We start from the raw sequence: 18,610 nt of genomic DNA, 5'->3' as shown, positions 1-18,610 counted from the left end.
AAGTGTCTTTTTGTTTGTTTTGTCATTTTTTTCAAATTAAGACTGCTGTTTTTCTGCTGATAAGAGAGAGCAGGAGCACACAAGCTACAGGTAGACAGCAATACATTTTCAGCTTTTCAGCAGCTTGAAGTCACAACTATGTCATAAAATTCAGAAGAAATATGAGAACTAGCCTAGTACCTTGAAAGCTCTCAGAGGCTCCTCTGTGAAAACTGTCTTCCTCTGTGGGTACTCCATTTGTCCCTGTTGTCTGGGGGTTTTATAGTTGCCCTTTCAACCATGCCTCCCTCCCGACCACTACCACCACAGCTCTGCAATTTAAAATCACGTCTAATGCTGGTGGCTCAGAGATCCCATCACACTGGATATTGCAAGAGCCAATCCCTGAGCGTGTTTTGGCTTTGGTTCCATTTGCAAGGCCATCTTGCCTCGTGTCACGCTAGGCTGATACCTATGGCAGCCCTAGGAGGTAAATATAGGTTTTCTTTCTATCTTATTTGTAAGTGTAGCTATATCTTTGTCATTATAAGTATTTGTATGACATTATAAGTATTTGTATACTAGGGAATAGGGTACTCTGAGTGAATCACAGCCTAACCCTGACTAAATGCTGACAACTTTCTCTCCCAGAAACATACTTTAAAATAGTATAATTTGAAGTATACATTAGAGAATTAAATTATATTCCTATACCTTGAAACAGGGATAAGATTATACCTTCTTGATCACTAAGATGCTTGAAAAGATATAAAAGCTCTATAGTTTTAAGATCACTTCCAATTCCGGTAAAAATGGACCAGGTAATTCAGATTAATCCTGTCAATGGCAACACCTAGAAAAGCTGAATTATATATTTAAAAAACCCTCATGGTATCAAAGTGCTAACATGGCAGTGAAAACTCATGGGGGCCTGATCCAAATGCCCAGTTTCTTTTCAAGTCTCTTATTACTTCTTGTACTTTCTGGAGTTGACATGGAAAATTCTATTTGTTTTATTTGTTCACATTCTGAAATAAAGGAAGACATAAATGAAAGTATATTTTGTAATGAAAGACATAAGGAAAAATAGGAGAGGGGAAAAATTAATATTATATGCTTGTGGTAACGTAAACAAGTTTAGGACAACAAAGATTCGAGAATACAATATATGATAAGGGAATAAATATATGTCATCAAATAAGGCCATACAGAAAAAGGCTCATAATTTTTAAAAGTAAATTAACATTAATTAAAATCATTAAGTAAATTATCATAGTAATGAATTTCTATCTTCTTTGGGCTATGAAGCTGATAATCATATGCCATAAAAATTTCATACACACTTAGGAGTAAATATTTGCAAATCATGTATCCATACAACTCAACAGCCAAAAACCAGTCTGACTGAAAGATGGGCAGAGGATCTGAAAAGACATTTTTCAAAGAAGATACCCAGATGGCAAACAGGTACATAAAAAAGTGCTCAACATCACTAATCATCAGAGAAATGCAAATCAAAACCATAAAGAGGCATCACTTCACACCTGTTAAAATGGCTGGTAAGAAAAAGATAAGAAATAACAAGTACTGGAGAGGATGTGGAGAAAAGGGAACCCTGTGCACTGATGGTGAGAATGTAAACTGCTACAGCCACTGTGGAAAACAGTATGGAGGTTCCTCAAGAAATTAAAAACAGAACTACCGTATGATTCAGCAATCTGAAGAAAATGCAATCACTATCTGGAAAAGATATATGCACCCCTATGTTCACTGAAGCATTATTTACACTAGCCAAGATGTGGAAACAACCTAAGGGTCCATGGCAAATGAATGGATAAAGAAAATGTGGTGTATATGTATAATGGAATATTATTCAGCTACAAAAAAAGAAAGAAATCCTGCCATTTGTGACAACATGGATGGACCTTGAGGGCATTATACTAAGTAAAATAAGTCAGATAGAGGAAAACAAAAGCCTTTGATTTCACTTATATGTAGAATCTAAAAAACAAAACAAAACAAACTCATAGATACAAGAGAACAGATTGGTGGCTGCTAGAGGTGAGGGGTAAGGGGTGGGAGAAATGGGTGAAGATGGTGAAAAGGTACAAACTTCCAGTTATAAGACAGTAAGTCCAGGGATGTAATGTACAGCAGGAGGACTACAGCTAACAATACCGTATACTGAAAGTTGCTAAAAGAGAAAATCTTAAAAGTTCTCATCACAAGAAAAAAAAAAGTTAGGCTGTGCACCTGAAACTAATATAATGTTATGTGTCAATTATATCCCAATACAAACAAATATTTTAAAAATTTAATACACACTATTAGGATTCAAGAAGGGAGATTAGGCCATTGGGAATTAAAAACAAAAGCTCATTAACTCTTTTTTTCTGTTGTCAAGTTCCCAACTTGGCTTTGTGATAGATGGCATAATCGGCCCCAATCCTTCATCTCTTTCTGCAGCCATATCTTTTGCTATTTAGTATCGCACTGTGGCTGGGTTGCTTTGGTGAGCCACACTTACGGGGCTATTTTCTCTCTTGTGCCTCTGCCTTCACTGTGAAACCAAGCTCAGAATAGCCTGCTGCAGGATTAGAGACATGAAGAACAGAGTATTAACTATGGTTAAAGCCAGCCTAGATCAGCAGCTAGCCTAGTGTGGAGTAAACCCAGCCAAAGTCAGCAAAGTCACCTAGCTGCCCCTCACAGGCCCCAAGACGTATAAGCAATAAATGCTTATTGCATGCAACTCAGATTTTGTAGCTATTATACAACAATTTTGTGGCAACAGTTAAACAGACTTTTGAGCAGACTTTAACTGACGACTGCATTTTTAAATTTCTGCTGAAAATATTTGCTAATTACAACACCATTATTTGACATTTCTCTCTGTCTTCACTATGGCCTACTGAATCTTAGACAGCATGACTACTTACTACTGACCTGACACAGCCCCCAGAAAATCAAGCTCTTATGAGTCTGGGAAGCAAGTCAGAGAGCTGTCTTAATGAAAAGAAGGAGTGATCCTAAAATACACCAACATAAGAAGAGAGGTAACAAAGAGTGGAAAGCTGTCTGAAGAATCAAGAGGGTAGGTAACCCAAAGGATCAGTGTATTTGTATTACAGCTAAAGTGCGTTTGGTTCAAGAGAATCTACCGATACGTTTCCTCTGCTTGCGCCTAACATAAAAACTCTTCCAAGTGATTTCATATTTTTTTAAAAATCTTCTACTTGAATGTTAATAACACAGGCTATTACCATATGATATTATATGGAGCAGTATCCAAGTAGACGACATTTAAACCTGCATTAAACAATCCTTTTAAAACTAAAAAAGTTAAACTCCTATGTTTCTATATCATCATTTAAATATCACACATGCAGGTTTTCTTCCATTATAAGAATGTCAAGTCTCTAAACTACTTGTTAATTATACAAAGAATAAAGTGTATATTTACAAAGCTTTTAAAAAACCCTACTGTCGTCTAGAGCTACTGACCTCATCATACACAGCTACTGATCTGCTCAGAAGCTGAAACCTCCCCTTAAATGTCATCCTTATTATTGTTTCAAATGGTCTGCAATCTAATTAAATGCCAATCCACTTTTTCACAATTTATAACATTTGACATTTATATTGGGATTCTATATGTCATGCCCAGAAACCATCAGATAATAGTTATTATTAGAAAATGCCCTAACAATGTACCTTTTAAAAGGAATACTTACTAGTATTGTTTGCCTATAATTTTGTTATCACAGTAGTTTGTAAGCCTATATATTACCAAGGTATCGCAATAATTCCCTTATATAATACTTTAATTTTCTTTTAACATATAGAGAACAAGGAAAACACTGATTCAAACTTGTGGTTGCAAGGTCTAGTGACATGTTCTACTAAAGTTCACATTTCAGAACTATACAAATTACCAATATATCACCATTATATAATCAATTTGTTCAATCATAAAATATTATGATATATACATCTATAGGTGTGTGTGTGTGTGCATTTGGAATATAAAATTCTACTTAGTAAATTAATTATAACTTCACAGCTGCTGTCAAGACAAACAAGTAAGAATTCTTAAATGAAGACAGTCTAAAAAAACACTGATCTCATTTTCACGAAAGAGCACCTTGGAAACATACTAAATTAAATACATGTTAAGGAAGTAAACCCTAAGACTTATAACTCACATGTGCGAATTCAAGGCTAAATCCCTGTTATTTCTAAATTAAATCACTAAACCATCTAAACATCTGCTACCATCTGAATGTTCGTACCCTCCGCCCACCAATTCATACGTTGAAACCTAATGCCCCAGGTGGCCGGAGTCTTTGGCAGCTGATTAGGTTATGAGGGCAGAGCACTCATGAATGGGATTTGTGCCCTTATAAGAGATGCTTGAGAAGGCCCCCTTGCCCCTTCTACACTGTGAGCTCACAGAATAAAGACAGCCATCTATGAACCAAGAAAGGGGCTCTCACCAAATACCTAATCTGCTGACGCCTTGATCTTGGACTTGCCAGCCTCCAGAACTGTGAGAAATAAATTGCTGTTGTTTATAAGTCACCCAGTTTAGGGCATTTTGTTACAGTAGCCCGAATGGACTAAGACACTATCCATTAAGAATAGAGAAGTAAACTATGATACGTAAGTATACTATGCATGTATTAAAATAGCAAATATAGATCTCTATGTTATATTGTAAAGTGGGTAAGTAAATCACAAAACAATACTACTTAAGTAAAGAAAGAAAGATGTATTTGTGTTGTGGTACAAGAGAGTTTTTTTGTTTGTTTTTGTACGCAGGCCTCTCACTGTTCTGGCCTCTCCCGTTGCAGAGCACAGGCTCCGGACGCAGGCCCAGGGGCCATGGCTCACGGGCCCAGCCACTCCGCGGCATGTGGGATCTTCCAGGACCGGGGCATGAACCCGTGTCCCCTGCATCGGCAGGCGGACTCTCAACCACTGCGCCACCAGGGAAGCCCAACAAGAGAGTTTTAAAGCTTGGTCTAGACTCAAATCGGAGTCTGAATGCTAGTTTCAAGACTTGCCTGCCGGCATTGCACTTTTAGGAGTCTATATCGGCCAGGCTACTAAGCTTTCTCAGCCTGAATTCCCACTTTGTAGTGGCGGATATTGATACTTCCATTTCAAGGGTTGTTGTGAGATAAATGAGATAATACATTTTAATGCCTTGGCACAATCCAAGCAACTATAGATGTTTAATAATGGTAGTTATTTTTACGACCCTATCCTAACCTTAAAAAATGAATTCTCGGGCTTCCCTGGTGGCACAGTGGTTGGGAGTCCGCCTGCCGATGCAGGGGATGTGGGTTCGTGCCCTGGTCTGGGAAGATCCCATATGCCGCGGAGCGGCTGGGCCCGTGAGCCACGGCCACTGGGCCGGCGTGTCCGGACTCTGTGCTCCGCAACGGGAGAGGCCGTGGCAGTGAGAGGGCCGCATACCATTAAAAAAAAAAAAAAAAAAAAAAAGAATTCTCTGGTACCATTTAAGAGTCAGAAAGAAGGATGTAAGGATTTGTCCCTATAGAGCTTTAGGTTTTTATGACATAACTCTGGTGATTAATAACAAAGAAGACTTAGAAAAACAAATACATGTGTAATGATAAAATAATTTCAGATTATTATAAGCAAATATATGTACTATGTATATAACTCATATATGTTTTATTCTACTATATCCTAAGACATTCAAATAATAAGGTTGAAAAGAAAAACATACAGCTTTTTTAGGCATATGAAAGAATATATCCAAAAACACATAGTGAGTTTAGATGGTCATAAAGATGGTCTACACAAAGGATCAACTTGAGAAATCCTTTTACCATCCTTTCTCCTGATGTGAACTAAAGCTATAGTTAAGCATGTTAAATGTTCCGATAGCCAAGAAACTTCCACAACTAACCTTTAGGAAAATAAATTTAGGATTCTGGAAAGCTGCTCATTCTACATTTCAAGTTTTGTATTTTCAAGTTGCCCTTTTAAAAAACACACTGTTGTTAAAATTCTAGCTTTCCTTTATTTCACAGCTTAAACATTCATTAATGATATGATTTCTGTTACTTTTCAACCTTGTGGACTTGAGACTTAAATATCTCACCTACAGGGCTTTCCTGGTGGCGCAGTGGTTGAGAGTCCGCCTGCCGATGCAGGGGACACGGGTTCGTTCCCCGGTCCGGGAGGATCCCACATGCCGCGGAGCGGCTGGGCCCGTGAGCCATGGCCGCTGAGCCTGCGCGTCCGGAGCCTGTGCTCCGCAACGGGAGAGGCCACAACAGTGAGAGGCCCGCGTACCGCAAAAAAAAAAAAAAAAAAAAAAAAATATCTCACCTACAGAAAGAACTGTCCCTTTATAGACTTATACCAAATTTCAACTAAACATTTCCACTTACAGATAGAGTAGATATTCTACTTTAAAACATGTTTCAGGGCTTCCCTGGTGGCGCAGTGGTTGGGGGTCCACCTGCCGATGCAGGGGACATGGGTTCGTGCCCCAGTCCGGGAGGATCCCACGTGCCGTGGAGCGGCAGGGCCCGTGAGCCATGGCCGCTGGGCCAGCGCGTCTGGAGCCTGTGCTCCGCAGCGGGAGAGGCCACAGCAGTGAGAGGCCCGCGTACGGCAAAAAAAAAAAAAAAGAAAAAAAAGAAAAACATCTTTCAATCCTTCTCTCACTAAAGATTTAACACTTGGCTATTTTCTTCTAAATGTTTTCAGTGAAATAATTATAAAGGAAGAGGAATATGGTAAGATCAAAGAACAAAACGTGTCAAATTTAAAAACATAGAGGAAGGGCAGAAAGTGTTATTAATAGCCAAAACACAAGAGATGAACATTAGAAGTTACTTGTCATTACTCAATAATATTTAAAATAATAAACATATGATGCTGTTTGAACTGTTATTTAATGCTTAGGCTTTCTTTAAACACTAAAATGAAAGCAGAAAAGTAAAACGACCTTAAAAAAATTCACTTAAAAAAAAAAATTTTAAGAAACTGTGAACCAAGATGGCGGAGTAGAAGGACATGCTCTCACTCCCTCTTGTGAGAACACCAGAATCATAACTAGCTGCTGGACAATCATCAACAGGAAGACACTGGAACTCATCAAAAAAGATACCCTCACATCCAAAGACAAAGGAGAAGCCACAATGAGACGGTAGGAGGGGCACAATCACAGCAAAATCAAATCCCATAACTGCTGGGTGGGTGACTCACAGACTGGAGAACACTTATACCACAGAAGTCCACCCACTGGAGTGAAGGTTCTGAGCCCCACGTCAGGCTTCCCAACCTGGGGGTCTGGCAATGGGAAGAGGAATTTGTAGAGAATCAGAGTTTGAAGCTGTAAGGCCAACTGGCCCGAGGCAGGGGAACACAATCAGATTCACGGGTTGCATCAGAACGAAATTCTCCAGACCACCCAGTTCCAGAAACTGCCCTGGAGACATTCCGGATCACCCAGTTCCAGAAACTAACCTGGGGACTTTGAAACCAGCCCAGCCTTCCCGCCTTTCAAGGGGCGGGACTAACGGTCCCCCAGGATACCCGAAAAGACCACCAAATAAGGAATACCCTGCGCCCTCCCAGATTCACCACACCCCTTTCCCTTCTTCCCCTATAAAATCTTGCCCAACCCTCGCTCCGGCGCGACTTCTCTGGCCCCCTTTCTCTCGGACCAGTGAACCTCGCCCGGGAAGCTCACTTGAAGCCTTCCCCTGTTTCGTGATGCCGTTTGTTAAGATCCGACCTTACAGAAGCCTAGTGGGATTTGACTGCAGGACTTCGACAGGACTGGAGGAAACAGAGACTCTAGGAGAGCACACACAAAGTAGTGTGCGCATTGGGACCCAGGGGAAGGAGCAATGACCCCAGGGGAGACTGAACCAGACCTACCTGCTAGTGTTGGAGGGTCTCCTGAAGAGGCAGGGGGTGGCTGTGGCTCACTGTGGGGACAAGGACACTGGCAGCAGAAGTTCTGGGAAGTACTCCTTGGCGTGAGCTCTCCCAGAGTCTGCCATTAGCCCCACCAAAGAGCCCAGGTAAGCTCCACTGTTGGGTTGCCTCAGGCCAAACAACCAAGAGGGAGGGAACTCAGCCCCACCCATCAGCAGTCAAGTGGATTAAAGTTTTACTGAGCTCTGTCCACCCACCACCAGTCTCTCGCATCAGGAAACCTGCACAAGCCTCTTAGACAGCCTCACCCACCAGAGGGCAGACAGCAGAAGCAAGAACTACAGTCCTGCAGCCTGTGGAACAATAACCACATTCACAGAACGACAGACAAGATGAAAAGGCAGAGGGCTATGTACCAGATGAAGGAACAAGATAAAACCACAGAAAAACAACTAAATGAAGTGGAGATAGGCAACATTCCAGAAAAAGAATTCAGAATAATGATAGTGAAGATGATCCAGGACCTCAGAAATACAAAGGAGGCAAAGATCGAGAAGATGCAAGAAATGTTTAACAAAGACCTAGAAGAATTAAAGAGCAAACAAACAGAGATGAACAATACAATAACTGAAATGAAAACTACACTAGAAGGAATCAATAGCAGAATAACTGAGGCAGAAGAACAGAGAAGTGACCTGAAAGACTGAATGGTGGAATTCACTGCTGTGGAACAGAATAAAGAAAAAAAAATGAAAAGAAATGAAGACAGCCTAAGAGACCTCTGGGACAACATTAAAGGCAACAACATTCACATTATAGGGGTCCCAGAAGTAGAAGAGAGAGAGAAAGGACCCGAGAAAATATTTGAAGAGATTATAGTTGAAAACTTCCCTAACATGGGAAAGGAAATAGCCACCCAAGTCCAGGAAGCACAGAGAGTCCCATACAGGATAAACCCAAAGAGAAACAAACCAAGACACATAGTAATCAAACTGGCAAAAATTAAAGACAAAGAAAAATTATTGAAAGCAGCAAGGGAAAAATGACAAATAACATACAAGGGAACTCCCATAAGATTAACAGCTGATTTCTCAGCAGAAACTCTACAAGCCAGAAGGGAGTGGCATGATATACTTAAAGTGATGAAAGGCAAGAACCTACAGCCAAGATTACTCTACTCAGCAAGGATCTCATTCAGATTCAATGGAGAAATCAAAAGCTTTACAGAAAAGCAAAAGCTAAGAGAATTCAGCACCACCAAACCAGCTCTACAACAAATGCTAAAGGAACTTCTCTAAGTGGGAACACAAGAGAAGAACCTACAAAAACAAACCCCAAACAATTAAGAAAACGGTAATAGGAACATATATATCAATAATTACCTTAAATGTGAATGGATTAAATGCTCCAACCAAAAGACACAGGCTTGCTGAATGGATTCAAAAACAAGACCCATATATATGCTGTCTACAAGAGACCCACTTCAGACCTAGGGACACATACAGACTGAAAGTGCGGGGATGGAAAAACATATCCCATGCAAATGGAAATCAGAAGAAAGCTGGAGGAGCAATACTCGTATCAGATAAAATAGACTTTAAAATAAAGAATGTTACAAGAGACAAGGAAGGACACTACATAATGATCAACGGATCAATGCAAGAAGAAGATATAACAATTATAAATATGTACGCACCCACCACAGGAGCACCTCAATACATAAGGTAACTGCTAACAGCTGTAAAACAGGAAATCAACAGTAACACAATAATCGTGGGGGACTTTAACACCTCACTTACACCAATGGACAGATCAATCAAAATGAAAATAAATAAGGAAACAGAAGCTTTAAATGACACAACAGACCAGGTAGATTTAATTGATATTTATAGGACATTCCATCCAAAAACAACAGAATACACTTTCTTCTCAAGTGTGCACGGAACATTCTCCAGGATAGACCACATCTTGGGTCACAAATCAAGTCTCAGTAAATTTAAGAAAACTGAAATCATATGAAGCATCTTTTCTGACCACAACGCTATGAGATTAGAAATGAATTACAGGGGAAAAAACATAAAAAACACAAACACATGGAGGCTAAACACTACGTTACTAAATAACCAAGAGATCACTGAAGAAATCAAAGAGGAAATCAAGAAATACCTAAAGACAAATGACAATGAAAACGTGACAATCTAAAACCTACGGGATACAGCAAAAGCAGTTCTAAGAGGGAAGTTTATAGCTATACAGGCCTACCTCAAAAAACAAGAACAATCTCAAATAAATAATCTAATCTTACACCTAAAGGAACTAGAGAAAGAAGAACAAACAAAACCCAAAGTTAGAAGAAGGAAAGAAATCATAAAGATCAGAGCAGAAATAAATGAAATAGAAACAAAGAAAACAATAGCAAAGATAAATAAAACTAAAAGCTGGTTCTTTGAGAAGATAAACAAAATTGATAAACCGTTAGCCAGGCTCATCACGAAAAAGAGGGAGAGGACTCCAATCAATAAAATTGGAAATGAAAAAGGAGAGGTTACAACAGACACCACAGAAATACAAAGCATCCTAAGAGACTACTACAGGCAACTCTATGCCAATAAAATGGACAACCGGGAAGAAATGGAAAAATTCTTAGAAAGGTATAACCTTCTAAGACTGAACCAGGAAGAAATAGAAAATATGAACAGACCAATCTCAAGTAGTGAAGTTGCAACTGTGATTAAAAATCTTCCAACAAACAAAAGTCCAGGACCAGATGGCTTCACAGGTGAATTCTATCAAACATTTAGGGAAGAGCTAACACCCGTCTTTCTCAAACTCTTCCAAAAAACTGCAGAGGAAGGAACATTCCCAAACTCATTCTATGAGGCCACCACCACCCTGATACCAAAACCAGACAAAGATACTGCAAAAAAAGAAAATTACAGACCAATATCACTGATGAATATAGATGCAAAAATCCTCAACAAAATACTAGCAAACAGAATCCAACAACACATTAAAAGGATCATACACCATGATCAAGTGGATTTATCCCAGGGATGCAAGGATTCTTCAATACATGCAAATCAATCAATGTGATACACCATATTAACAAACTGAAGAAGAAAAACCATATGATCATCTCAATAGATGCAGAAAAGCTTTAGACAAAATTCAACACCCACTTATGATTAAAAACTCTCCAGAAAGTGGGCAAAGAGGGAACCTACCTCAACATAATAAAGGCCATATACGACAAACCCACAGCAAACATCATTCTCAATGGTGAAAAACTTGAAAGCATTTCCGCTAAGATCAGGAACAAGACAAGGATGTCCACTCTCACAACTATTATTCAATACAGTTTTGGAAGTCCTAGCCTCAGCAATCAGAGAAGAAAAAGAAATAAAAGGAATACAAATTGGAAAAGAAGAAGTAAAACTGTCACTGTTTGCAGATGACATGATACTATACATAGAGAATCCTAAAGATGCCACCCGAAAACTACTAGAGCTAATCAGTGAATTTGGTAAAGTTGCAGAATACAAAATTAATGCACAGAAATCCCTTGCATTCCTATACACTAATGATGAAAAATCTGAAAGAGAAATTTAGGAAACACTCCCATTTACCACTGCAACAAGAAGAATAAAATACCTAGGAATAAACCTACCTAGGGAGACAAAAGACCTGTATGCAGAAAACTGTAAGACACTGATGAAAGAAATCAAAGATGATACCAACAGATGGAGAGATATACCATGTTCTTGGATTGGAAGAATCAATATTGTGAAAATGACTATACTACCCAACGCAATCTACAGATTCAATGCAATCCCTATCAAATTACCAATGGCATTTTTTTTATGGAAGTAGAACAAAAAATCTTAAAATTTGTATGGAGACACAAAGACCCCGAATAGCCAAATTAGTCTTGAGGGAAAAGAACAGAGCTGGAGGAATCAGACTTCCTGACTTCAGACTACACTACAAAGCTACAGTAATCAAGACAATATGGTACTGGCACAAAAACAGAAACACAGATCAATGGAACAAGATAGAAAGCCCAGAGGTAATAAACCCATGCACCTATGGACAACTAATTTATGACAAAGGAGGCAAGGATATACAATGGAGAAAAGACAGTCTCTTCAATAAGTGGTGCTGGGAAAACTGGACAGCTACATGTAAAAGAATGAAATTAGAACACTCCCTAACACCATACACAAAAATAAACTCAAAATGAATTAGAGACCTAAATGTACGACCGGACACTATAAAACTCTTAGAGGAAAACATAGGAAGAACACTCTTTGACATAAAGCACAGCAAGATCTTTTTTGATCCACCTCCTAGAGTAATGGAAATAAAAACAAAAATAAACAAATGGGACCTAATGAAACTTAAAAGCTTTTGTGCAGCAAAGGAAACCATAAACAAGACGAAAAGACAACCCTCAGAATGGGTGAAAATATTTGCAAACGAATCAACGGACAAATGATTTATCTCCAAAATATATAAATATCTCATGCAGCTCAATATTAAAAAAACAAACAACCCAATCCAAAAATGGGCAGAAGACCTAAACAGACCTTTCTCCAAAGAAGACGTACAGATGGCCAAGAAGCACATGAAAAGATGCTCAACATCACTAATTATTAGAGAAATGCAAATCAAAACTACAAAGAGGTATCACCTCACACCAGTTAGAATGGGCATCATCAGAAAATCTACAAACAACAAATACTGGAGAGGGTGTGGAGAAAAGGGAACCCTCTTGCACTGTTGGTGGGAATGTGAACTGATACAGCCACTATGGAGAACAGTATGGAGGTTCCTTAAAAAACTGAAAATAGAATTACCATATGATCCAGCAATCCCACTACTAGGCATATACCCAGCGAAAACAACAATTCAAAAAGACTCATGCGGGCTTCCCTGGTGATGCAGTGGTTGAGAGTCCGCCTGCCGATGTAGGGGACATGGGTTCGTGCCCCGGTCCAGGAAGTTCCCACATGCCGTGGAGCGGCTAGGCCTGTGAGTCATGGCCGCTGAGCCTGCATGTCCAGAGCCTGTGCTCCGCAACAGGAGAGGCCACAACAGTGAGAGGCCTGCATATCGAAAAAAAGAAAAAAAAAAAGACTCATGCACCCCAATGTTCATTGCAGCAGTATTTACAACAGCCAGGTCATGGAAGTAAACTAAATGCCAATCGACAGAAGAATGGATAAAGAAGATGTGGTACATATATACAATGGAATATTACCCAGCCATAAAAAGGAACGAAATTGGGTCTTTGTTGAGACGTGAATGGATCTAGGGACTGTCATACAGAGTGAAATAAGTCAGAAAGAGAAAAACAAATATTGTATATTAACGCATATACGTGGAACCTAGAAAAATGGTACAGATGAACCGGTTTGCAGGGCAGAAATTGAGACACAGTTGTAGAGAACAAATGTATGGACACCAAAGGGGGAATGTGGCTGAGGGGTGGTGGTGGTGGTGTGATGAATTGGGCAACTGGAATTGACACGTATACAGTGATGTGTATAAAATGGATGACTAATAAGAACCTGCTGTGTAAAAAAAAAAAATGTGATCAAATGTTTTTTATTGGAATGAATCAAACGTAGACCATGTTTACTGTCTAAAAAACAAAATTTTAAGTCCGGAACTTTCTGTTACCCTTTAGCATTGTAGGATGGTAGGCCTGAGTAATTTAGGGTCACAGACTATTTGACCAACAGCATCAATTCAATCCAATGTTTTTGATATATTTTAATTTTGTTAAAGCCTTTTGCCACCACTGCCTTAACTGAAGTCACATGTTACATTTACCACTGCCCCTGCCTGACACAGAAGAGTGATATATTTTCCATACATATGCTGGCTCTTCTTTATAATGTTGTTTTCAGGTGGGACCATCTCATAAGGATATTTTTTTCCTGACACTTCCAGTAATTACACTGAACTAACTCTACTGGATATAATACCGAATTTCATTTATAGCAATAAACCATGTTTTTCAAAGTAATAAGTATCATAATAAAGCTTCTATAAAAAAAAGTTTGAGAGAAAAATTAGTCATCTAATTATCTACAAAGAGCTTCCATGGTCTCTGTAGGGCCAGTTTTCAATAAACAAAGTTAAAAAAAAAAGATGCTTCTAAATTATTTGTCAAGACTGCAAGAATAATTGAGTAGAAAATAGCACCATATTAATATGCAAACACAATGGAGCCATCCATTGGAAGTGAAAGCAGGAAGTCTCATGAAATGATTGTTAGCACCAAGGATTATTTTATGCAAATTCCTTAAGTTCAATTTGTTACCAACCTACTCTAAAAATTATTCCAGAACCAACTAGAACTACTAGGATATAGGTAAAGCCAGATTACAACTGACCCTTGAACACATGGGTTTGAACTGGGAGGGTCCACTTACCTGCAGATTTTTTTCAGTAGTAAATAATACAGTACTACATGATCCGCAGTTGGTTGAATCCACCGACACGGAAGGGATGACAAGGAGAAACTACGAATACCGAGAGCTGACTATCAATTACACATGGATTTCTGACTGCAGGGAGGGTAGGTACCCCAACCCCCAAGTTGTTCAAGAGTCAACTGTACTTCATTTTACAATGTTTCAATTGGAGCAGTCAGGGAAGCCAAACAACAACAACAAAAAAACATGGTTAGCTATCCGTATAATGACAGTAGAGATACCACATTTTGGCACATTCTCTAAAATTAGTCCATCAATGACAGTTAAAGATGTACTAAAGCCCTACTCCTTGGATTTCAGTTAGCATACATATCTACTAGTTAAATATGTATGCTTAACTTTAAAACATTAATGTAGAGAATTAAAATTATGATTCAGGCATGCAGCTATTATTTTAAATATATGCAAACAGCTGTTTCAAAAAGAGTAATTTTGGAGCTAAACTTCCAGTCTAGGGCTCGAACCTTTAGAAAGTAAATCAACATCTTTCTTTTACAGTTTTAAGCACTGCACTTCCTCCAATCATTTTCTAATGGTTCAAGTCAATTTCACACTAAGTAACAGCACATGAATGATATCTGCGGTGAGGGGTCTCATGACAGGAAATTTGATCAATCTGAAATAATTACACTTAAAAATATATATAATTTAGCCCATAAAGTGGCACATGCATTTTTTTAAAAGTCTTATAAAACCTGCCTGCATTTTTTAAGTGTAGCAATGGTAGGAGGGCCAATTTTTAAGAGGTAACATTTTTTTCTGGTTTAAATTCATAAGAAAGTTTCAAAAATTCACTATAAAATTTTCCAGTAAATTAATATTCAGTCAATTCAATATTTATAGTTAGTCAAGTACTGTATAATTAGTAATTTTAAACAAAATCATTAAAGTTTACAGAAGGGACTATCACTTACCAGCTGCTCTGATTTTACACCATACAACTTGATGGTCTTTGCCACGTTTTTTGACACAGCTAATGTGAGGTCTGCATCAACAGCAGCTACATTTAGTTCACTGGAGAAACAAAAACAGACTTTAATTATTAGCAACACAGTTCATCAACAAAGTAAAGAGCAACATATAAACCTAATCCCAATAAACAATGTGGTGATTTTTTTTTATAGATTTTACTGGTTGCCTCCAAGAACTGATGGATTGCACTGTTTCATTTTCCCTCCTAAATTCAGCATTAGGAAAAAGTGCTCTAAGACTGTCTGGTTAATGACCAGTTTCTCATTAATAAATGCATGTCATGTGTGAGTTCAGGCTGTGATTAAGAGAATAAATTGTGTGCAGATTTTTCAAGTAGCACTCTTGTTAATACTGATAAGTGCAATTAGAGACACTGCATGTCACAGACATCTGCAAGGAAATGACAGCGCTTGAATGGAAATAGTAACCTTGGAAGGACAAAGGCTAAAAATATAAATTACACGATACATAAAGATACTCAGTTTCTGTAGAAATTATGCCAATTCATGCTATTTTGATAAAATAGCTTTTTAAATATATCAAAAGCATAACAAGGATTTAACTTGATATTTTAAAAATTTGGATTCTTAAAGTATTTCTCTGTCATGCTTATTTTCAATTTAACATTGGATTAATTGGGACATTTGAGGTAATTGCAAAAAAAAGTATTTACAAAGACCATGGAAAGTTAACTTTTTTAAAGTTAATTTTTAATTAAGAGTTAAAAATTGCATGAAAATGCATATACAAGTAGAAAAGCAAGAAAAGTAATTATTGTCTCTCAAGTAGCAGAATAAATCTTGGCACTTACCAGGTTGCCTTTATGAAGAAAGTGAAGGACTTTAAAACAACATTAGTGCTTACTATGTGTGACAAAAATGCCCTTTCGTATACCAGTGAGACATAATTTTATTAAAGTTCACTTTCACATTCTATTAAACAATGGCATAAGTATGCTTCTTCAAGTCCCACCTTACAATTGATCACAGCATTGTCAAACTGCACCGGGGAATGGGTGCAGTCCATAAACAGGTAACATGTCCATAAACAGGTAAAGAGATCAAGTTCAATCCATGACCAGTTTTGTCACTACCGTATGAAACAAATAACGGAGACATTAGGGTATAAACGTCTTCAGTCAGGACTTTGGAAAGTCAAGATAACTGTGGAAAGATTTAGGATCAAGATGCTGGGCAATTTCAATGCTGTATTTAGATAGATATGCATATTATACCTGTGGCTTTTTAGTTGTACTCTCACATGCCTCAGAATCACCATCTTCAAATTTGTAATCTAAAAGAATCTAGACTTTTATACCTTGGTTCTATATTGCCTAACTACTAATTTTACTCCTCAAAATGTTCACCTATAAATAAATGTATAGACCTACTGTTACGACAACTTGTTATTATGACAGGAACTGAGACAGTCTCAACTGCAGATTAACCTGGGGGGTCCGTAAAATGTCTAAAAGCAACAGTATAATACATTGTCCGCAACCATTCAGGTTGCACAACCATATCCTCTGCTAGGATATCTTCCCTTTTGAGAGTTTTAAAAGCTGTCACATTCACTTAGAAAGCTTAAAATAGCAAACACAAGTAGACTAATCAGGATTATAATCCTTGTACGCCATGAAGTACTTTCTGGATTTAAGATAAAAAAAAGCTGATCTCCATGCTTTAGCTTCTCAATTTGTAAAATTTTTTAATATTAACTTTCCTACGTAATATCAGAAATTTACTATGGCATAAAGAATTAGGTTGTTTTACTTTGTATCCTTGACAAGATACAGAATAATGATAATTGACTATTTTTAGACTGTATTTAAATGGTTTTATTAATTGGAATCTCAAGTATTGATACTTACTACATGTGCACTCACTCAATGCAAAACTCTTGGTTTAATTTCCAGACTAATTCTTTGAATGATTTGAGATAAATTAAAGATGTACTGCCATTATACATCACTAACAAATGTGGCAGGCATTTTGCGGCATGCCGCTACATGAAAATACATACCTTGCTATAGTTTTAATGATACCTTCAAGTTCATCGGCAGAAGGAGGATTACGACCACCAGGGGGAAAAACCAAGTTGATCGGATCAAAGAGTCGAGATAAGGATTTTGATAGATAAGCAGCCTCATAGGGTTGTAGTGAGTCTTTCAAAGCCTTTCCGGGACTGTGGGAACAAAGTTTATTAAAAATGAACTTAAATTATACAAAACTAAGTGCTAGTGTATCAGGTTGTAAATGCCTTTCTTAAAAACATATCTCCTATATAAAATGTAACTCTATATGAAGAAAAGAAAAAATTTTGTTTAAAAATGTATAAATATATTTACATAATCAAATGCTTATTAAGAACTAAACATTTTAATTTATACATAATTCCTGGGCATAAATGTTATATAATATGCACCAGTACCTACTGTAGTAAGTTTGTCGCTTAAAACTAAAGGAGTAACACTGTAAAATCTTATTAATTCTAATGGGGCCATGCCTTCACTTAGCATGTTTCTATAGAGCATACAAGAGAGGCAAGTCTGCAGAGACCTGCTCCCACAAGCTCAACCCTTTTCACACACAACAGCTGCCCTCTCATAAGCTCAGTGCCTAAGAGGGAAGTATACAGGTGCAGGTTTTTATCAGCCTTCTGATGCCAAAACTGATACTAACAAGAATGAGGACAAAATAAAAAGTGCTTGTGCAAGTCCCACAATCACCCAAATACTCCTAATTGTAGTTCTAAGTTAATTTGTTTTACAACATTCTTCACAAACTAAAATTTAGCCTACTAAACACTTCTTTCCTCCTCAGTCCTCCTATGTCTTCAGTTATTTCTGTTGATTTTCATTTACTTGTCCAACTATTGGATCTTGTATTTTACCTCTGACAATTACTATCAAATACCTATAACCATATAATTAACTCTGTATCTTCTCACATCACCCCTGTTTATGATCCTTCTACTGGCCTTTCCATTATCTTAAACAAACAAACAAAAACAAATCCCCCTTAATCCTAAATGTTCATTTTGAAAACATCTGACCTACTCCTTCAGGTATAGGAAACTTGGCTCTCTCCTTTTCCACCTTTGCTGGTCAACTGACAAGACCTAGAGGTCAGAACACTCTTGGCTCCTACATCACAATTCCATACTTATCTTAACACTTTCTCATTCAATAAGTATTTCACTCAACACATAGTTCCTGAGAATACTAT

At 37.9% G+C, this 18,610-nt stretch overlaps 1 protein-coding gene across 4 annotated transcripts in view; it reads right to left on the bottom strand.

Annotated features, from left to right (window-relative positions):
* Nucleotides 1-18,610, bottom strand: part of COG5 (component of oligomeric golgi complex 5) — a 283,948-nt gene that overhangs the window by 52,565 nt on the left and 212,773 nt on the right. For all 4 annotated transcript variants that reach the window (XM_019940610.3, XM_033862890.2, XM_019940605.3 and 1 more), the window contains 2 exons: nt 17,406-17,567; nt 15,326-15,425 (listed from right to left, as the gene is read on the bottom strand). In XM_019940610.3, the coding sequence (XP_019796169.1) occupies nt 15,326-15,425; nt 17,406-17,567 (262 nt within the window). The remainder of the gene's footprint in view (nt 1-15,325; nt 15,426-17,405; nt 17,568-18,610) is intronic.

The sequence above is a fragment of the Tursiops truncatus genome, chromosome 9 (assembly GCF_011762595.2).
Source record: "Tursiops truncatus isolate mTurTru1 chromosome 9, mTurTru1.mat.Y, whole genome shotgun sequence".
Classification (NCBI taxonomy): Eukaryota; Metazoa; Chordata; class Mammalia; order Artiodactyla; family Delphinidae; genus Tursiops; species Tursiops truncatus.
Note: the sequence above shows the minus strand (reverse complement) of the source record. Positions and strands in the feature narration are given on the sequence as shown.